Source organism: Dama dama, chromosome 30 (genome assembly GCF_033118175.1).
Source record: "Dama dama isolate Ldn47 chromosome 30, ASM3311817v1, whole genome shotgun sequence".
Classification (NCBI taxonomy): domain Eukaryota; kingdom Metazoa; phylum Chordata; class Mammalia; order Artiodactyla; family Cervidae; genus Dama; species Dama dama.
This window is the reverse complement of record NC_083710.1, coordinates 89,039,932-89,057,588: the sequence shown is the minus strand read 5'-3', so window position 1 is coordinate 89,057,588 and position 17,657 is coordinate 89,039,932. Positions and strand designations below refer to the sequence as shown.

The 17,657-nt window shown below is 50.3% G+C and overlaps 1 protein-coding gene across 1 annotated transcript in view; it reads left to right on the top strand.

Annotated features, from left to right (window-relative positions):
* Nucleotides 1–14,207: 14,207 nt before the first annotated feature.
* TUBGCP3 (tubulin gamma complex component 3) overlaps nt 14,208–17,657 on the top strand; it is a 34,926-nt gene continuing 31,476 nt past the window's right edge. Inside the window, exon 1 of the mRNA XM_061133720.1 lies at nt 14,208–14,402. Within this exon, the coding sequence (XP_060989703.1) occupies nt 14,327–14,402 (76 nt within the window). The 5' untranslated portion in view covers nt 14,208–14,326. The remainder of the gene's footprint in view (nt 14,403–17,657) is intronic.

Below are 17,657 nucleotides of genomic sequence, written 5' to 3'. Positions count from 1 at the left end.
TTGCCCTGAAACTTTTCTTATTTTCTGAAATTTTCCTGTCAGCACTGCTTTAGCTGCATTCCACACATTTTGACATGCTGTATGTTCATCGTCAAAGACAATGTACCTTTTGGGACCCTTTCAATGCCATTGTGGCCTGCTTATATTTCAGTAAGGTCAAATTTTACTAAGCATGTGTTCACTTTGTAATTAGAAAAATGAAAATTCAGTGTGATGTGTGTCTTCTGCCTCCTAAGTCATCACGGAAGATGCCAAGTCTAAGTTAACAGCAGGGTCCATGTAACGGCCGAGAGTCATGGCCGGGAAAGAGGGCGCAGAGGACACGTGCTGGGGCTGGGGTGGAGGGGACGGTCCGGCCGCATCCGGGAGGAATGGTTTGCTGGCCTCTGTGTCCGCTGGGTTAAGACACGTCCGTCTCAAAGACCCTGTCCAGCACCTGAGAGGAGTTTGCCAGGGGATCAGACTTGGACTCAAATTTAGGACCGCAGGCTCTGAGGCCAGAGCACTCTCTTTTAGAAAGTGAGATGAAAGACAGCAGTCTTCATTAACTGACAGACTACTTTCCCACACTTACAGCGTGGCTCTAGAAATTACACCTAATAATCGCGGCGTCGTTTGTGACTCGTGTGTCTCAGGTGGGCAGCAGAGCTCTGGACAGTGACCAGCGCCCGGAGAGGAAACCATCCCTGCTGTGGGATCAATAAGCTCTGCAGACCAGACTCTTGCTCACTGATTAGATGGTGAAGTATCCGCCTGCAGTGCAGGAGACACGGTGAGCCCTGTGTTGGGAAGATCCCCTGGAGACGGGCATGGCAACCCACTCCAGCATTCTTGGGTTCCAGCCCACTCCAGTATTCTTGCCTGGAGAATCCCATGGACAGATGCGCCTGGCAGGCTACAGTCCGTGGGGTCACAAAGAGTTGGGCATGATTAAGTGACTAAGCACTATGACTGTTGAAATAATTTTATATATTTAGAAGTTTTACGACTTTTCATCTTTAATTTTAATACAAGTAATAATACAACATTTGCATACATGTAGTGTTAAAGAAAAACATCCATTTCTGCTTTATTGACTATGCCAAAGCCTTCGACTGTGTGGATCACAATAAACTGTGGAAAATTCTGAAGGAGATGGGAATACCAGACCACCTGACCTGCCTGTATGCAGGTCAGGAAACAACAGTTAAAACTGTACATGGAACAACAGACTGGTTCCAAATAGGAAAAGGAGTACGTCAAGGCTGTATATTGTCACCCTGCTTATTTAACTTATATGCAGAGTACATCATGAGAAACGCTGGGCTGGAGGAAGCACAGGCTGGAATCAAGATTGCTGGGAGAAATATCAATAACCTCAGATATGCAGATGACACCACCCTTATGGCAGAAAGTGAAGAGGAACTAAAGAGCCTCTTGATGAAAGTGAAAGAGGAGAGTGAAAAAGTTGGCTTAAAGCTCAACATTCAGAAAACTAAGATCATGGCATCTGGTCCCACCATCTCATGGGAAATAGATGGGGAAACAATGGAAACAGTGGCTGACTTTATTTTGGGGGGCTCCAAAATCACTGCAGATGGTGACTGTAGCCATGAAATTAAAAGATGCTTACTCCTTGGAAGGAAAGTTATGACTACCCTAGATAGCATATTAAAAAGCAGAGACATTACTTTGCCAACAAAGGTCCGTCTGGTCAAGGCTATGGTTTTTCCAGTGGTCGTGTATGGATGTGAGAGTTAGACTGTGAAGAAAGCTGAGTGCCGAAAAATTGATGCTTTTGAACTGTGGTGTTGGAGAAGACTCTTGAGAGTCCCTTGGACTGCAAGGAGATCCAACCAGTCCATCCTGAAGGAGATCAGTCCTGGGTGTTCATTGGAAGGACTGATGCTGAAGCTGAAACTCCAGCACTGTGGCCATCTCATGTGAAGAGTTGACTCATTGGAAAAGACTCTGATGCTTGGAGGGATTGGGGGCAGGAGGAGAAGGGGACAACAGAGGATGAGATGGCTGGATGGCATCACCGACTCGATGGGCATGAGTTTGAGTGAACTCCGGGAGTTGGTGATGGACAGGGAGGCCTGGCGTGCTGTGATTCATGGGGTCGCAAAGAGTCGGATACGACTGAGCGACTGAACTGAGTGTTGAAGTAGGCTTCCTTTTAAAATAGACTCAATGACAAAATTAATCTCTTTGCTATTCCTTTTAATGTAATCTTGAAAAATTCAAATAGTGAAATCTACTAGTAGGCATTCCATAACCTCTTATATAAACTCTAATTTTCAAAAGTTTATCAGGTATTGTTTTAAACATTAACTTGTTGAATCTTCTCAAAGTTTGGCAAGGTGAATATGTTCATTCTATTTTAAAAATTAGAAAATTGAAGTTGGAATGAGAAAGTTGCTTGGAGTCACACGTCCACTAGCAGGCACCGAGCCCCGTCTTTCTGATGAAGCCTGAGTACACTTCGCTGTCTCCTACTTTCTCTTACTGCCGGCAGGGTGAAACAGTCTCAGAAGCATTCTGAAGATGAGACAGACTCTTCCAGCATCATTTTTGAAGATAGCATTCAATTCATTTGACACAGCAAAAACACACTCCCGATTACACACACTCCTGATTCGCTTTTTGCAGTAAGGCAGGGATTGTGGGCCAGATAGAAGAGTGAAGTATATAACGTCTGCTAGGTTTGTTTCTCTAAAACCGGTTGACAGGATTAAGTTGCAATTCCCAGGTCTCATGGTGGCAATTCACGCCTCTGAACAGCAGAGGGCAGCACCAGGCCGGCTCTCGGAGACCGTCCGCAGTGACCGCCGTCACCTGGCTTGCTCTCCTGATTCCCCGGGGGAACCCGTCTCGGGCCCCTAGGGGGCGCTGGTGGCCTGGCGCCATAATGACGAAGGGGGCGTCCTCGCTGGTCCTCTGAGGGTTGGCGGGATGGAGAGAAGAGCTGAGAGAGTTCTGAACCAAACTACATTTTCTCCACCTAGTGATCCTGTCAGATTTCTGCATCCCACGACGCGAATGCTTCCTTCCAAAAATGTTTCTACTGTACGTCCTGCAGTAAGAATTCCAAATGATTTCCCAGGAACAAAGAACCTTCCATTCCCACACAGCCCACGGGGACTTTTGGAAAGGAAACAGCACTCACTGGGAAGAGAAAAATAGCATGCTGCTTTAAAAAGGCGTACCGAGACTGCAGCTTCGACATGGTAGATGTCAACTGGCAAAGAATTTTTTTTGCTTGTGGGATGGTCGTGCCCTGACCGGGGACTGAGCCTGGGTCACAGAAGAGAAAGGGCTGAGTCTCACCACTGGACCCCCAGGGAAGCCCTGCAAGATGCTTTCATACAGAGTTTTTTTTATGAAGTTTTTATCACCTAATTTTTAGATGAAGTGTTAAAATAGGAAGTATTAACACATTTTATGTTTGCGTGTTCAGCTGTGTCTCATTCTTCGTGGACCCATGGACTGTAGCTCAGATGGCAAAGAATCTGCCTGCAGTGCAGGAGACCCAAGTTCAATCCCTGGGTCGGGAAGATCCCCTGGAGAAATGAGTGGCAACCCACTCCAGTATTCCTGCCTGGAGAATTCCATGGACAGACCATGGGGTCCCAAAGAGTCAGACATGACTGAGTGATTTTACTCACTCACTCACTCACTCACCCATGGACTGCTGTCCACCAGGCTCCTCTGTCCACGGGATTCTCCAGGCAAGAATACTAGAGTGGGTTGCCATTTCCTTCTCCAGGGGATCTTCCCGATTCAGGGACTGACCCTGTGTCTCTTGTGTCTCCTGCGCTGGCAGGCAGATTCGTTACCACTAGCGCCACCTGGGAAGCAACGCATTTTATAGGCCATAGTTCATCAGATAGAGATTTTAAAATAACATTCCAGTGGTAATTTAGGTTTCTTTTACGATTACTCTCAGGTAGGCATCTGGTCCCATCACCTCATGGGAAATAGATGGGGAAACAGTGGAAACAGTGGCAGACTTATTTTTTGGGGCTCCAAAATCACTGCAGATGGTGATTGCAGCCATGAAATTAAAAGATGCTTACTCCTTGGAAGGAAACTTATGACCAACCTGGATAGCATATTTAAAAGCAGAGACATTACTTTGCCAACAAAGGTCTGTTTAGTCAAGGCTATGGTTTTTCCAGTGGTCATGTATGGATGTGAGAGTTGGACGGTGAAGAAAGCTGAGCACCGAAGAATTGATGCTTATGAACTGTGGTGTTGGAGAAGACTCTTGAGAGTCCCTTGGACTGCAAGGAGATCCAACCAGTCCATCCTGAAGATCAGTCCTGGATGTTCATTGGAAGGACTGATGCTGAAGCTGAAACTCCAGTACTTTGGCCACCTGACGCGAAGAGCTGACTCATTGGAAAAGACCCTGATGTTGGGAAAGACTGAAGGCGGGAGGAGAAGGGGATGACAGAGGATGAGCTGGGTGGATGGCATCACCGACTCGATGGACATGAGTTTGGGTGGACTCCGAGAGTTGGTGATGGACAGGGAGGCCTGGTGTGCTGCGGTTTATGGGGTTGCAACAAGTCGGACACGACTGAGCGACTGAACTGAACTGAGTGTGTTAAGAGCAGAAAGAACCTGGCCTGGAAGAGACATGAACCCTAAACTTCCAGCTGTATGAGCTTAGGCAAAACCCTCAGCTTCTCTGAGCCTCAGGCTCCCTATTTCTACCGCTCAGGCCACACTGTCCTCATCAGGGAGGCCCGGTGAGGAGAGTTGTCTTATCTCTGATGCCTGGTCGGCAGCAGAGACATAACTGATGCAGATGCTCAGGGTCCCTGAGAACCCAGCCTGGGTAGCATTCGGCTGTGCTTCCCTTCGCAGCGCGGCTGCCTCCACCGTCCTGGCCGGGAAGCCTCGGTTCCAGCATGGCCGAGCCTTTGCGGTGTCCTGTGGGTGGCCCATGGCAGAGTGGGGGGGGGGGGAAGCGCTCATGTGGCCCCACACCCTGCCCCCGCCTCGTGGCGCTGCCTGGTTGGCCTGGGAAGCAGAGGCAGAAAGGCCGGAGGGGTTCCCCAACACCCTGCCTGCTCAGGACACGGGCTAAGAGAATGCCGTCCCCAGGGACACGGCTCTGACAAAGACTCAGCGTCTGGGTCTCCTCTGAACTCATGGCTTTCCAAATGGGCTTCAGCCGGCAGTGTGGGCCCAAGGCTGACTTCACTGGCTTTAATGTTCTTTACATATAATAACAAAGCATTTGAAAGCAACGGGACTTCTAAGATGGGGGAGAGGAAGATCCCTCACGTGAACTGTGACATGTCCTTACACAATGCTCTGTGGTCATTCAGGGTCAGAGGAAGACTGGGTGTGTAGATGCTAGAACATTAAAACGGAAGAAAAGTTTTCTGGAGGAGAACTTCCCGGTGGTCCAGTAGTGAAGACTCCGCCTTTCAATGTCAAGGGTTCAGGCTCGATCTCTGGTCGGGGAGCCGAGATCCCGTTATGCCTCACAGCCAAAAATCCAGAACAGAAAACAGAAGCGATATTGTAACAGGTTCAGTAAAGGCTTAAAAAATGTCCACGTTAAAAAAAATCTTAAGAGCAACAGGGGCTGTCCCTATGGGCACAATTATGCCTGATTTTTATCCTTTAGGTATTTTTGTGGCTTCTCAATTTTTCCATGTACATTTGCTATTTGGGGGGCAGAAAAAAAGTCTACTTTAAAATAATCGTATGTATATATTGCCACTGAAATAAAAACAATTTTGTAAGTTAATATATGGAGACCATTTCCCCAGCTAAAAAGATGACAAAAGAAAGCCCTAGAAATACAAAATGAAGCTTAAATTAAAATAAGAGGCCACGATGCCAAGACACTAAGGAAAATGGGGTAAAACCTAATAAGACCTAGTAGAAATTAGAGCAAAGCATTTGGCATTGATTGGATTGTTTTCTCCCAGGAAAACAAGAAATCCTATCGGGTTACAGCTAAAATGCTGTTTGGAGTTCCAGAAATAGAGCTTAGGTAGTGATGTTGTGTCTGGAAGTTTGCTCTGAGAGCCCACGGAGAAACAGTGATCTGATCAGAGACGGTGGACGGTCTCACGGTTAAAGAGCTGAGGGTCAGCTTGGAGCAGAGTCAGCGGGACGACAGTCTGGCTGTAAAGGGAGCGAAGTCAGTCTCTTCCCTCCCCCCACCCCCCTGGCCTCTTCGTGTACACGTCACCTTCGACCCCCATCTGTAAACAAAGGTGAAAAATTAGGAGGATAAGTGGGTGTTGTTCAAGGGTAGGATTGCTATCCTGAATTCTTTTTTTTTTTAAGGTTTATCTATGCGTTTGTTCATGGCTGCACTGGTCATCACCGCTGCATGCGGGGGCTCCCCAGCCCTGGGAGCGGGGGCTACTCGCTAGCTGCAGTAGGCAGACTTCTCTTTCTTCGGTTTCTCCTGTCGTGGGTCACAGGCTCCAAGCACTTGGGCTTCGGTAGTTGTGGCTCACGGGCTTAGCTGTCCGGCGGCACGGGGGATCTTCTGGGACCAGGCATCAAACCTGTGTCCCCTGCGTTGGCAGGCGGATTCCTTACCACTGAGCCACCAGGGAAGCCCTCTCCTGAATTATTAATGGCTCCTGAGTTTAAAAGCAAAGCAAAGCAGATCTACCCAGCATAGAGAAGTAGTAATTAAATTACCCCCAAAGAACAAAGACTTACCTAGTTTGAGGGGAAGGAAACTCTGAAACAACCCCCTTACATTAATTCAAAGGCAGCTGAGGACGCTGCAGACAGTGCAGCCACTCTTGGGAAGTGCTTCTGTGAAGGCTGGTGAGGGACGCGGGGTTGTCAAGGTCAGGTGGGGTCAGAGTGTACAAGGTGTGGACCGCTTGGCTCTTTCAACAAGAATCCCAAATACATGAGACACCTCAGTGTTTGTTTTTCAGATGAGAAAGCGGGCAAGACGTTAAACAGCCAGCCCTCCTCGGGAGCAGAGGCGCCAGACAACCTACCTCTGGTTTCAAGGCTCTTCCTGGGCTTGGGTAAATCTGTCGCTTTTACAGAAAAGTTAACTTTTTATTGAAATACAGTGGGCTTCCAACGTCATGTTACGTCTGTAACTTCTAAATTGTAAACTGAGTGTGCACACAGGGAGGCTTGAGACTGCAGACCTGCCCTGGGACCATCCTCCGGGTAATTCTGTATTTATGTTACACTCCAAATGTGAGCACTCGGGAGGGACTGTGCGGGTGTGGTCTGTGCAGACTGAAGCGCCAGCGTGTAAGACGCTTCGATTCTGTGCTTCATGTTATATAGGCTTACCCTGTGTATCCCAGCTGTATCTTTAAAAATACTCTCAAGCCGACTTTACGTAAAAAGAACAAGCAGTGGGGTTGTGCACAATGGGTTCTGGGTCTGTCCCGTTGTCTTGGGAGGCTTAGCAAATAGACCGTCATGACCAAGAGCCAATGCCTTTCTCCGCTCTGCAGAGATGAGCTGAATTCTGCAGCTGCCGAGGTAACGCAGGATAGATATTTATAGAAATGAGTGAGCAATTCCGTCGTTTCCTGTGCTTCAAATCAAGCCCGGAGCACAAAACCCCAGCCGGGGAGAAAGAATCTATTCAAACTGCCTGGGAGACCCCAGGGGCCATGACAGCGCCTGGAAGGTTTGCAGCCGAAGGTTCTGGGGCCCAAGGAGGCTCCCCGGCTCCCATTGTTGACTCGGGTGCAGCGTTTGTTCCGCAAAAGGGGACTAAGCACTCTAATCACCCAGAAAACTAATTAACTTCTTTTTTTTCAAATGCTTTATCAGATTTCTCCTTTGCAGCGCTCCTCGGATTCCTCAGAACTGGAGGGCTGAAGACCCCAGAGCCGCTCCAAAAGGTATCGGTGCTCAGGATGTCTGAGGACGGACTGAAATGGACCACCCTTGGGTCCTGCCGCCCGGATGTGAACGCTGGGTCCACCCCCGGCGAGACCTTGGCAGAGGGACTCATGGCTTCAGAGGGCAACGGGGAGAACGGGATGGGGCTTGTGGAGCTCGGCGAGGGGCTATTCCATGCCGGACATGGAGAGCAGGTCGCGGGCCCATCACGACCCTGTGACCTGGCACCGCTGGGCCAGGCGGCTGTGCTGGCCTGGTGGACACCGGGGCTCAGCAGTCCCTGCGGAGGGGGCCTGGGGGTCCTGAGTAGACGGAAGCAGCCTGGGTCCCAGAAGCGTCACAGGCTCTGGGGCGCTGGGGCCAGACTGGGCCTGCGGCAGATTCAGCCTGGGTTTATCAGCCTGATTTAGCCTGGGACGCGTCAGGCTGATCTCAGCGAGGTGGCCGTGACCAGTGGCGAAGCCAGATCTTAACTCCCTGCCTGGCAATTGAACCTGGGAAGCTTGGAAGAGAACCAGGAATCCCAGCCACCAGACCAGCAAAGGATAGAGGCTAGAAGCCGTTTCTCCCTGGATCTTGGCCCCCCGTGAAAAACGCATTTATCATGGAGGAAGAAACTGTAAATGCAGGTTCAACGTTTATTATCAGAGACGCAGCAGGAGAGCAAGTGGGACGGCACGCAGAGCCGCAGGTCGTTTAGCTGAGACGGAAGCGGGGCAGAGACGCGCACCCAGAGAGGAAGCATGTGGGCGACCCCCAGTGAGGAGGAGCGCAGGGAGGAGGCGGCCAAGTCATTTAGGTCGGTCAGGTCTTCCCGGTCTTTGTCTTCCTTCAGCCAATTACTGGTTTCTGTTTCCACACTGGACCTACCCGGGGACCCACCCTGGGTGAGCACCACCCCCACCCCCCAGCCAAGATGGATCTTGAAGTGAAGGCTTCTGGGAAGAGCAAGACTCATTACGGCCTGGACTTACCCCTTGACTTCTGACCCACAAGGAGCCTTTCTGCGTGTGTGCAGTGTCTCCTTTGTCCCCAAAAGGGCGGGGCGGAGATCCCTTCATCCTGCCCTCACACACGGTTTTGCCCTCTCTTAGTCCTTGTCTTGACTACTGCCATGACTATTACCTTAACATGTTTACAAAAGACAAACACTGGCTATTTGCCCTATTTCTGTTGCTACTTCCATTTCGGAGGGCAAAGAGGAGGCTGAACGCCAATGCTTCAGCTGGAGCCCACCTATCTCTTGTCTCAGAAAAGACTGAGAGCTGTAAGCATCCAGCCTGAAGCCCACTTGGTGCCCCAAGAAATGCAAACAGCAAGCCAGCTGGAGCCCATCCACCCCCTAAGTCAAGCCTACTGACTGTACCTGGGGCGATGGAACAGGGCGGGGGGGCGAGGAGGGCCACACAGGCAGCACTGTCACCTTCAGCCTGACCCGAGGGGTGTGTCCGGCCCCCAAGCCTGGAGGCAGGTTCCAGGCCGCAAAGGTCAGTGGCCAGCGCCACGTGCCGACCTCAGGCCACACTGCAGACGCGGCCCCAGCTCCGAGGACAGCCTCTCCACCGCGCACCTCCACCTTCTTCACTCCTCACGACGGCTCTTCTTAGACTTGGGGAATCTCGAAAAAGTTGTTCAGCCTTCTACCAAGGGCATCAGCATATTCCCAGTCACCCCCAGACAACAGAGCGAACAGTTAACCAGATGGTGAATAAACTGGGACGTTCACATTGGTAAACGTACGGTCAAATGGGTAGAGATGAGGGCAGGATGGAATTTTGTACCCAAATAAAGATGTTTCATCCCTGTTATGAAAAGCCATTTTTCTTTTAAAAGTGTTTTAAAATTCATCAATTTAAAATATGTTTAAAATCAAAGAGGCAACATTCTGGTTGAACACCATATTTTAAAAAACGTGATATGCTTCAAACACTGTAAGTATAGAGAAAGAAGATCAAAGAACACAGGCAAAATCAATGCTGGAAAACAGGGTGGACGGAGGATTTCTGCTTCCCGAGCTGGGCTGGGAAGGAAAGGTAAGACTCAGTCCTGGGGGTATGTACAGTAAAACCATGTCAGGCGCCAGCCTTTGAAAACTGAGGCCGATTTTTTAAAAGTGCAAGAAGAAACATAACGTACTCACAAAACAAGATAACAGAAAGGACAGTGGCACAAAAGACTTCTTGACTTCTAAAGTAATTTATCCGTCTACTTATAAGGGCTGGATGACAAGTTCCTGAAATACATGAGTTTTCAAAGCCTAATTGGAGTTTCTCTCTGTTAATCTGATGTCAGAACAGTAAATCATTATGGTCTCAAAAAAGAAAAGTGAATATTAATTGAAAAGTTCATTGGAATTTGAAAGACTGTTCACTAGTTTTAGTCAATCAATCACTCACAATCTTTACAATGATGGAGCTGGGTACCGAAAGCTTGGTAATCACAAAGCTTTTCTTGGAGGTGGCTCGAATGAGTTTTTCTGACCATGTCGAATATGACATGAAAGATAGGACATGAAAGAATTTTAAATCTGGCCCAGGTCGAGGGGAAGTTAGAGCACCACGTCACATGGGGATGAAGGGAAGGTGAGTAGCCAGACGTGGAAACTGTCTCCCATAGGATTCAGCCTCAGATGAAGGGGCCTGTTTTACAGAAAACTGAGGCAGTGGCACATGGCCCCAGAATTTGCTGCCTTATCGCAGCATCCATCACCCAGAAGCACTGGGCTAACATAAACTATGGACTTCAGTTAGAAATAATGTGTCCACATTGCTTCATTAATTGTACACCACCCTATTGCTGGTTAGGGAGGGCTTCCTTGATGGTGCAGTGGATAAGAATTCACCTGCCAACGCAGGGGGCGTGGGTTCGATCCACGGTCTGGGAAGATGCCACACACCTCGAAAGGACCAAGCCCACGTGTGACAAGTACTGCAGCAGCCCTGCTCTGGAGCCCGCCTGCCGCGACTCCCGAGCCTGTGTGCTGAAAGCGCTGAGGTCTGTGCTCCACGGCAGGGGAAGCCCCGGCAGTGAGGGGCAGCCCCCGCTCTCCGCAACGAGAGAGGAGCCCATGCAGAGCCACAAGGATCCAGCACAGCCCCAAATGGCCAAATTAAAAACACGTTCATGACAGGGGAAACTGTGTGCCCGGAGCGGATGGGGACATGAGCGTTTCTGTGCTATCTACTCAATTTTCTATAAATCTAAAGTGACACTAAAACCCGCTGTCTACTCATTATTTTTAAAGAACTCACAGCCACGTGGGAATGTCAGAGGGATACGGAAGCCGCATGAGAGGGCTCCTGGGGGCCAAGGCTGGAACAGTCTGAGTAAGAAAATAGGTGATGCATGACCGGATGATGAGCACCCACAAATGCATACCGATGGAAGTGCATTGATGAACGAACAAATGAGTGGGGGAGAATAATCTAATCTCCACGCAGAAGAAATTTAAAGACTGCGTAAATATTCCACGCTGAGGGGAGGGGACCACAGGGCCCTCCTCCCTGCGGCCGGGCTGCACGGTGACGGGCTCCCAAAAAGCAAGAAGGAGAGAAGTGACCAACACCGCCGAGGGCGGCCGACCGAGGTCCACAGCAGCAGGGAGACGCCCCCGATGCACTGCAGCCGTCATGAGCTGTGATTAGAACTGTGCCTCGCCTCTGCGGATTTAGCGCATTCAAGTTTAAGCCATTTGTGACCAATTATGGTTTCAGCATACCTTCTTAAAACGTTTTCCCATTCCTCCTGTTCCATGCTCACTTTTCTTTCTTATTTTTAATGGATTTTTTTTTACTGTTCTATATTCTACTGTATTATCTGTCCAGAGCGAGAGAAAGAGCTTGAGTTATTTTAAGGGACTGACTCACATGAGTGTGGGGCTGGCAAGTCCACAGTCTGCAGGGTGGGCTGCAGGCTGGGGAACCGGGGAAGAGTTTGCAGCTTGAGTCTGAAGGCCGCCTGCTGGCAAACTCCCACCTCCTTGAGGAGGGTCAGACTTTTGTTCTACTCAGACCTTCAACCGATCAGATGCGGCCCACCCAGGCTATTTACTCAAAGGCCACTATTTTCATGTTAATCCCATCCCCTAACCCTCTCTCGGAAACACCTAGAACAGTGTTTGACCTCACATCTGGGCATCACAGCCCAGTGAAGGACATGAAACCCAGCCTCACAGCGTGAAGATCCTGGGGGGCTACACTTGCACCAAGTGGGCCCCCAGCTCTGGGCGAAGCGTGGGCTCCAGGGCCGCCCTACCTCCCTCTACCTGGTGAGCTACGGCTTTTCGCCAGAGCCTGCCCCTCCGGGACCTCAGCTGACCGTCTGGCAGCCGCCCTGCACGGGGGGACACGCTCTCCTGGCTCACGCTGTGCGGTGGGGCTGGAACAGCCCTGGTAAGACCACAGGTGCGCATCTGTCTCCCTAGAGACCCATCGCTCCTTCAGGCACGAGTGCCTGCCAGTTTGTGGTCCGTCTCTGGTTGATTTCCCGTGCCACGTCTCGGTTCATTTGGGCAATTTTGTCCAGTTTCAGGCCCCCCCTTTTTTTTTTGGTGGAAATGAGTTACTTACATGCTCACCCATCACCTCTGTAAGTCCCTCCAGCTTCATGTATTCTGAGGGCCCATGCTCGGCACACACACAGTTACAGGTGTGTCTTCCCAGTGAACTGACCCTTTGATCAGCACGAGATGTCCTTCTCTGTCTCTGGACACTCCTTGTCTCCATGTGTATTCCCCCCAGTGTTAATGTCACCTCTCCAGCCTTGCTACACTCACTGTTTTCATGGTGTATCTCTGCTCCTTCATGGCCAACCGATGTGTGTCTTTGGATTAAAATATGTCCTCACATAACCTGTGATCAGGTCCTGCTTTTTTTCTTCACTCATTCTGGCGATCGCGGCCTTTTGACACGGTGTTTCATCCACTAACAAACTTGTTGTGGTCATTAGTGTGGTTAGGTTGGATTGATGAACAGTTTTGAAACTGCTTTCTGTTTTCCTCTATGATTTTTTGCTTGTCCACTCTTTCATTCTTTCTTCTGGATGGTTTGAGTCATTTTGAATTCTGCTTTATTTGCCACTGAGAAGAGCCATCCAGGTTCTTTACCAAATCAAGGAAAGGCCAGGCTCTGCACACACACAAGGAGGGGATCCTGCTGTGTTGAGGAAGGTTCAGGGGGTTTGGACTTTCACGTTTTACTCAAACATCTCCATCCCAGATCTTGGGGTTCACTTCTTCTTAATTAACAATCTACCTGTAATAGGAGAGACTTGGTAGGACTGTGGATTCAACTCACATCATAATTTACAACTCCAACAGTCAGGATTGGAGTCTGGTCCTCAGTTCTGATGACTGCAGGTACAGAATAAGAGGTTTCTTCTAGGGCTGTTATTGGAGCTCTCTGGTTCTCTCCACAACTGCCTCTAGCTAGAAGTGCAAGGGCCCCGCTTTCCGCAGGAGCCCAGCACAGTCCACACCACGCGGTCTCTCTGCAGTCATCACCCAGCAGCCAAACTCCATCACAGCGGCTGCTGAAATCCCCAACGTCTTGTCATCAGCCAGGGCCCTGTCCCAAGCAGCCACACGGCCACATAAGCCTTTTCGGTGGTCCAAAGGCCGGCCCCCTCTCTCACTGTTGTGTGATTAGTTATCTGGGGCTGGGGGCGTTGCTGTTGTTATTCCATAGCTAAGTCTTGTCTCACTCAGTGTTGGAGACTCAGCTAGGGGTGGGGAGGAGTCAACACCGCTCTTATGAGAAGCTAGAAAGGACTGATGCTGAAGCTGAAGCTCCAATACTCTGACCACCTGATGCGAAGAAGTGACTCATTTGAAAAGCCCCTGATGCTGGGAAAGATTGAAGGCAGGAGGAGAAGGGGACGACAGAGGATGAGATGGTTGGATGGCATCACGACTCAATGAACATGAGTTTGAACAAGTTCCGGGAGTTGGTGGGGGACAAGGAGGCCTGGCGTGCGGCGGTCCATGGGTCACAGAGTTGACACGACTGAGCGACAGAAAAATAATAAGACACTGGGGAGGTGCGGATGCTCAGCCAGTGTAGAAAATCATGACTCCCTCGTGCTTCCATAAACAGGCTGCTTCCACCCAAAATGAAAGTAGAACCAACGACCCTATGAAATCGGCGTGCCCTGTGAAGGCGCTCCGGGGCGCCCAGCGCTCCCTGCAGGTCCGGGCCCTCTGCCGGGCGCGTTTGGGGGTGTCTGAGCACCGTGGGCGTGAGCGGATGCCACACCTGGAGCCGGAACTCTTCCGCCGTTGCCGCAGTGCTCAGGGGGAACTCTAAGGCCTGCGCCCCGCGGCCCCGCGCGCCCGGAAGAAGCGGGGCATTGTGGGAGGGGCGCGCGTTTCGGCGGGTTCCGTTAAAATGGCGCCCTTCTTGCCGGCGCTGCCCGCGGGGCCTTAGCCGGTGGGGGAGCCGGGAGCCCGCGGGGCCGGCGCGGGCAGCCCCAGGCGAGTATGGCGACCCCGGACCAGAAGTCGCCCAACGTCCTGCTGCAGAGCTTGTGCTGCCGGATCTTGGGCAGGAGCGAAGGTAGTGGGGCTGCGGGCGGCTGCGAGGCGCCCCCGGGCCTTCAGGGTCGGGGCGGCCGGGGGAGGGGCCGGCCGGGCCGGCTGAGTCACGGCCGCCCTGGGCGCGTCCGCCTCCTCAGGCCGCGGGCCGGTCGCGCGCCCCCGCGCTTCTCAGGGCGCTGGGCCGCGCGCGGCGCCTCCTGACGTGGGCGAGAAGCAGGTCCCGGGTGACGCGGAGGCCCGCCTGCGGCCTCGGTCCCCGCGGTGCGGGCCGAGGGGCACCTGAGATGAGCGTCGTGCGGTTCCGGGCCCGCGGGTCGTCACCGCCTGCCGTCTCTCCGCTCGTCGTGGCGGGAGGGGGCGACGGGGCGGCCCAGTGAGGGCCCTCCGGGCGCAGGAGCGCTGGGTTATTTGTCCCTTAAGCACCACAGTGTGGGCAAGACAGTCTTCAGGTTTTGCTGGAAGACTTGAAGCAAAACTGAAGCGTTGAGACGGCTCCTTGTCCTCCCACGACTCTTGAAATTGGCCCGCGTAATTTATCTGGCGGTCAGTGATAGCCTCAGGAGCGAAAGATGGCTGTTTCGGTTCAGCCCGTGAAGTGACCCTGACTTCACTCAGGTCTCGCTCCAGTTTGTGAAGTTTCTCTCTGCCACTCTGTCCCTCTGAGAAGCCTGGTTCCCCCTCCTGCAGGCACCGCGAGAGATGCCCGCGGGTGCAGGAGTGGGAGGTAGGGCCGCCGCCTCAGGTCCTGCCTCCTGTTCACCGTGGAGGGGAGCCGACAGAGTCAGCGCGCTTACAGTGTTGAGCAGTGGGGTGCCTCAGGAAGAAGAAAGCAGGGCAAATGGCTGTGGAGGGAAGGCTGAGGAAACCCGAGCGGAGACCTGAGTGTAGACGCAGGTTCCCCGCACCCCTGGGCCAAGGTCTTGAGGCGGGTGGGGGCCTGGCTGTCTTTGCCTTTTGCCTCCAGCTCCTCCTGCACTCTGAGTTGCCTTTCTGATTTGCCATCCGGATCTTCCAGCCCTGAGGATACCCATAGACACCAGGGCGCTGAAGTTGGTGGTCAGGACTCAGTCAGGTTTTATTGGGGTTTGCTTTAAGCCAGCGGGCCCTCGGTTTTCCTCCAGAGTGAAGCCGCATTCATGTGTGGTCGTGGTCACAGCTGGGCTTTGAAGACCGTCCATGGTGCAGCATAGTGGTTCTCAGAATACTTTTTTTTAACATTTCAGGATCCTGTCGATTGACTTAGTTTCACCCATTCTAGGAGGTTGAAAAACTTCTTTTCAGAAAGTTCTGCACCACCCTCTCATTTAGAATTTTGTCTAAATTAAGAGTAAATAGGCTCCTGTACACCTTAAACTTAGACAGTGATGTAGGTCAGTTATATTTCTACAAAATGAGAAGGACAAAAAAGTAAATAACCTGTGAGATCCTCTTGGAATAAAATATAAAATCCACTAAAATGATGCTCTCTTTCCTCTGTTCTGGACAACTAGGCTTGCCAAACAATTGTATTCACGTTGCCAAATTATGCTTCTGTTCACTGAAGAATTTATAAGTCTTTATAGCTTCCCTTCTTCTGTTCTAATTTGTTCTACCCTATGAGTAAAGAAGCAGTGTTAATTGCTGCCTTTACAGTATTTGAGATTTTAAAAGAATTTCATTAGTGGGTGTTTTGTTTGTTCACTAAGTAGAACATTTGATTAACTACTTCATTTTCTAGTGATGTTACAAACAACTGGCCTTATGCTTTTATAATATATTGCTTTTTTATTTTATTTTTATTTTTTATTTTTTTGCTTTTTTAATACTATGAAATTGAAGCATTATAGACACTTGTTACTTTTTAGGTGAATTTCATATGAATTATTTTTTCATAAAGTATTTAAAAAAATTTTTAGTTGGCCTCAAGGGACCTTCAGAAACCAAGCCCTGAGCTCTAACGGTGCTTGATATTTTTATAGTTAGTGTAGCCATTATTTCTCACCTTTTCCTGCTTATGACACTTGTGGGTTTGCTGGAAACACCCAGTGCCAGCCAGTGACAGGGGAGGTCTCAGCACCCCTGAGCCGCCTCTGGAGAACATTTTGCTTATTATTACATCTTTGGATAGTCAGTATTTCTCTCTTTGGAAACATTGTCCTTACATCACTTCACCTCTGTCAGAGGCAACATTCCTTTTCTTACTTTGCAGTCCTCTTTCTAGTCGGAGATTAAGGAGAAGTTCAGGAGTTTCTGTTAGGTTAAGTGTTTCAGCGCAAATGCTTAGGTGGAACTACAGTCCCCTGCACAATGAGGTCAGATGGTGACATGATCTGGAAGCCATGTGTGAGGGTCGAGTGAGCCCTCGTGCGGCCAGGGATGAGTGTTGTCTTGGTAGCTCATGGGCCGCAAGTGGTGTTACTGTGGGTTTTAAGATTTTTGAAGATGGTGAAGAGCTCTTGATGAAATTCCAAATAAAGGATAGTCTTACTCTTGGGGAAATGAATGTGTATTAGATAATACATTAAAACTTGTCATGTATTATTAAAATGTTCACTAAATGTTGATTAATTGGGTATGTTACTTTTTAAAGGTTTAGACTTCATTTGAGAATTGTACTTAATGGGCTCGTTATTTTAAATGAATTAGTATTTAAAAATGATCCTGGTTTACATTTCTAATACAGTATAAATAGATAGATGTAACCCCCATAAATAAAAACTTCCAGGGGTCCTCAATCTTAGAAGTATAAAGGGGGCTTGAGGCTGAAAAGTTTGAGAACCACAAGCCTAGAGCAGTGGTTCTGTTTTTGTTTTGAGTATTGCTTTTCAACTAGCTCTGTGATCAGAATGGCCTGTGGTCCCATGAGAAGCTGATGTAGGGCTGCTGCTCTGGGGAGAGGAGCTGGTGGCAGACAGTGGTGGAGGGGGTAGACCTCCGCATGTCCACTGTCAGGCCATTCCACTGTGACTCCTCTGTGTGGCACTTGCCCAGAACGAGTCCGTGCGCCCCGTCTGCAGAGACCGTGGCGCTGGCGGGTCTGTTGGAGCACGGTGTCTGGGGATTGGTTTAAGAAAAAGCTGATGGATTTTCCAAACATTTTATCATTAACAGGAGAGACAGACTGGAAGCGTGGCTGGCAGACAGACAGGGAAACTGCAGTGTGGCTGTGGAGGTGGGAGGGATGTGAGAGACACATGGACATGTGGGGAGGGTGTGAAGATGGGGCTGTGCTTCTGGTTCCGAGGGGGCCTGGATTTGTGGTGGGGAAAATTCAGACGCTTGTAAAACTCTTGGA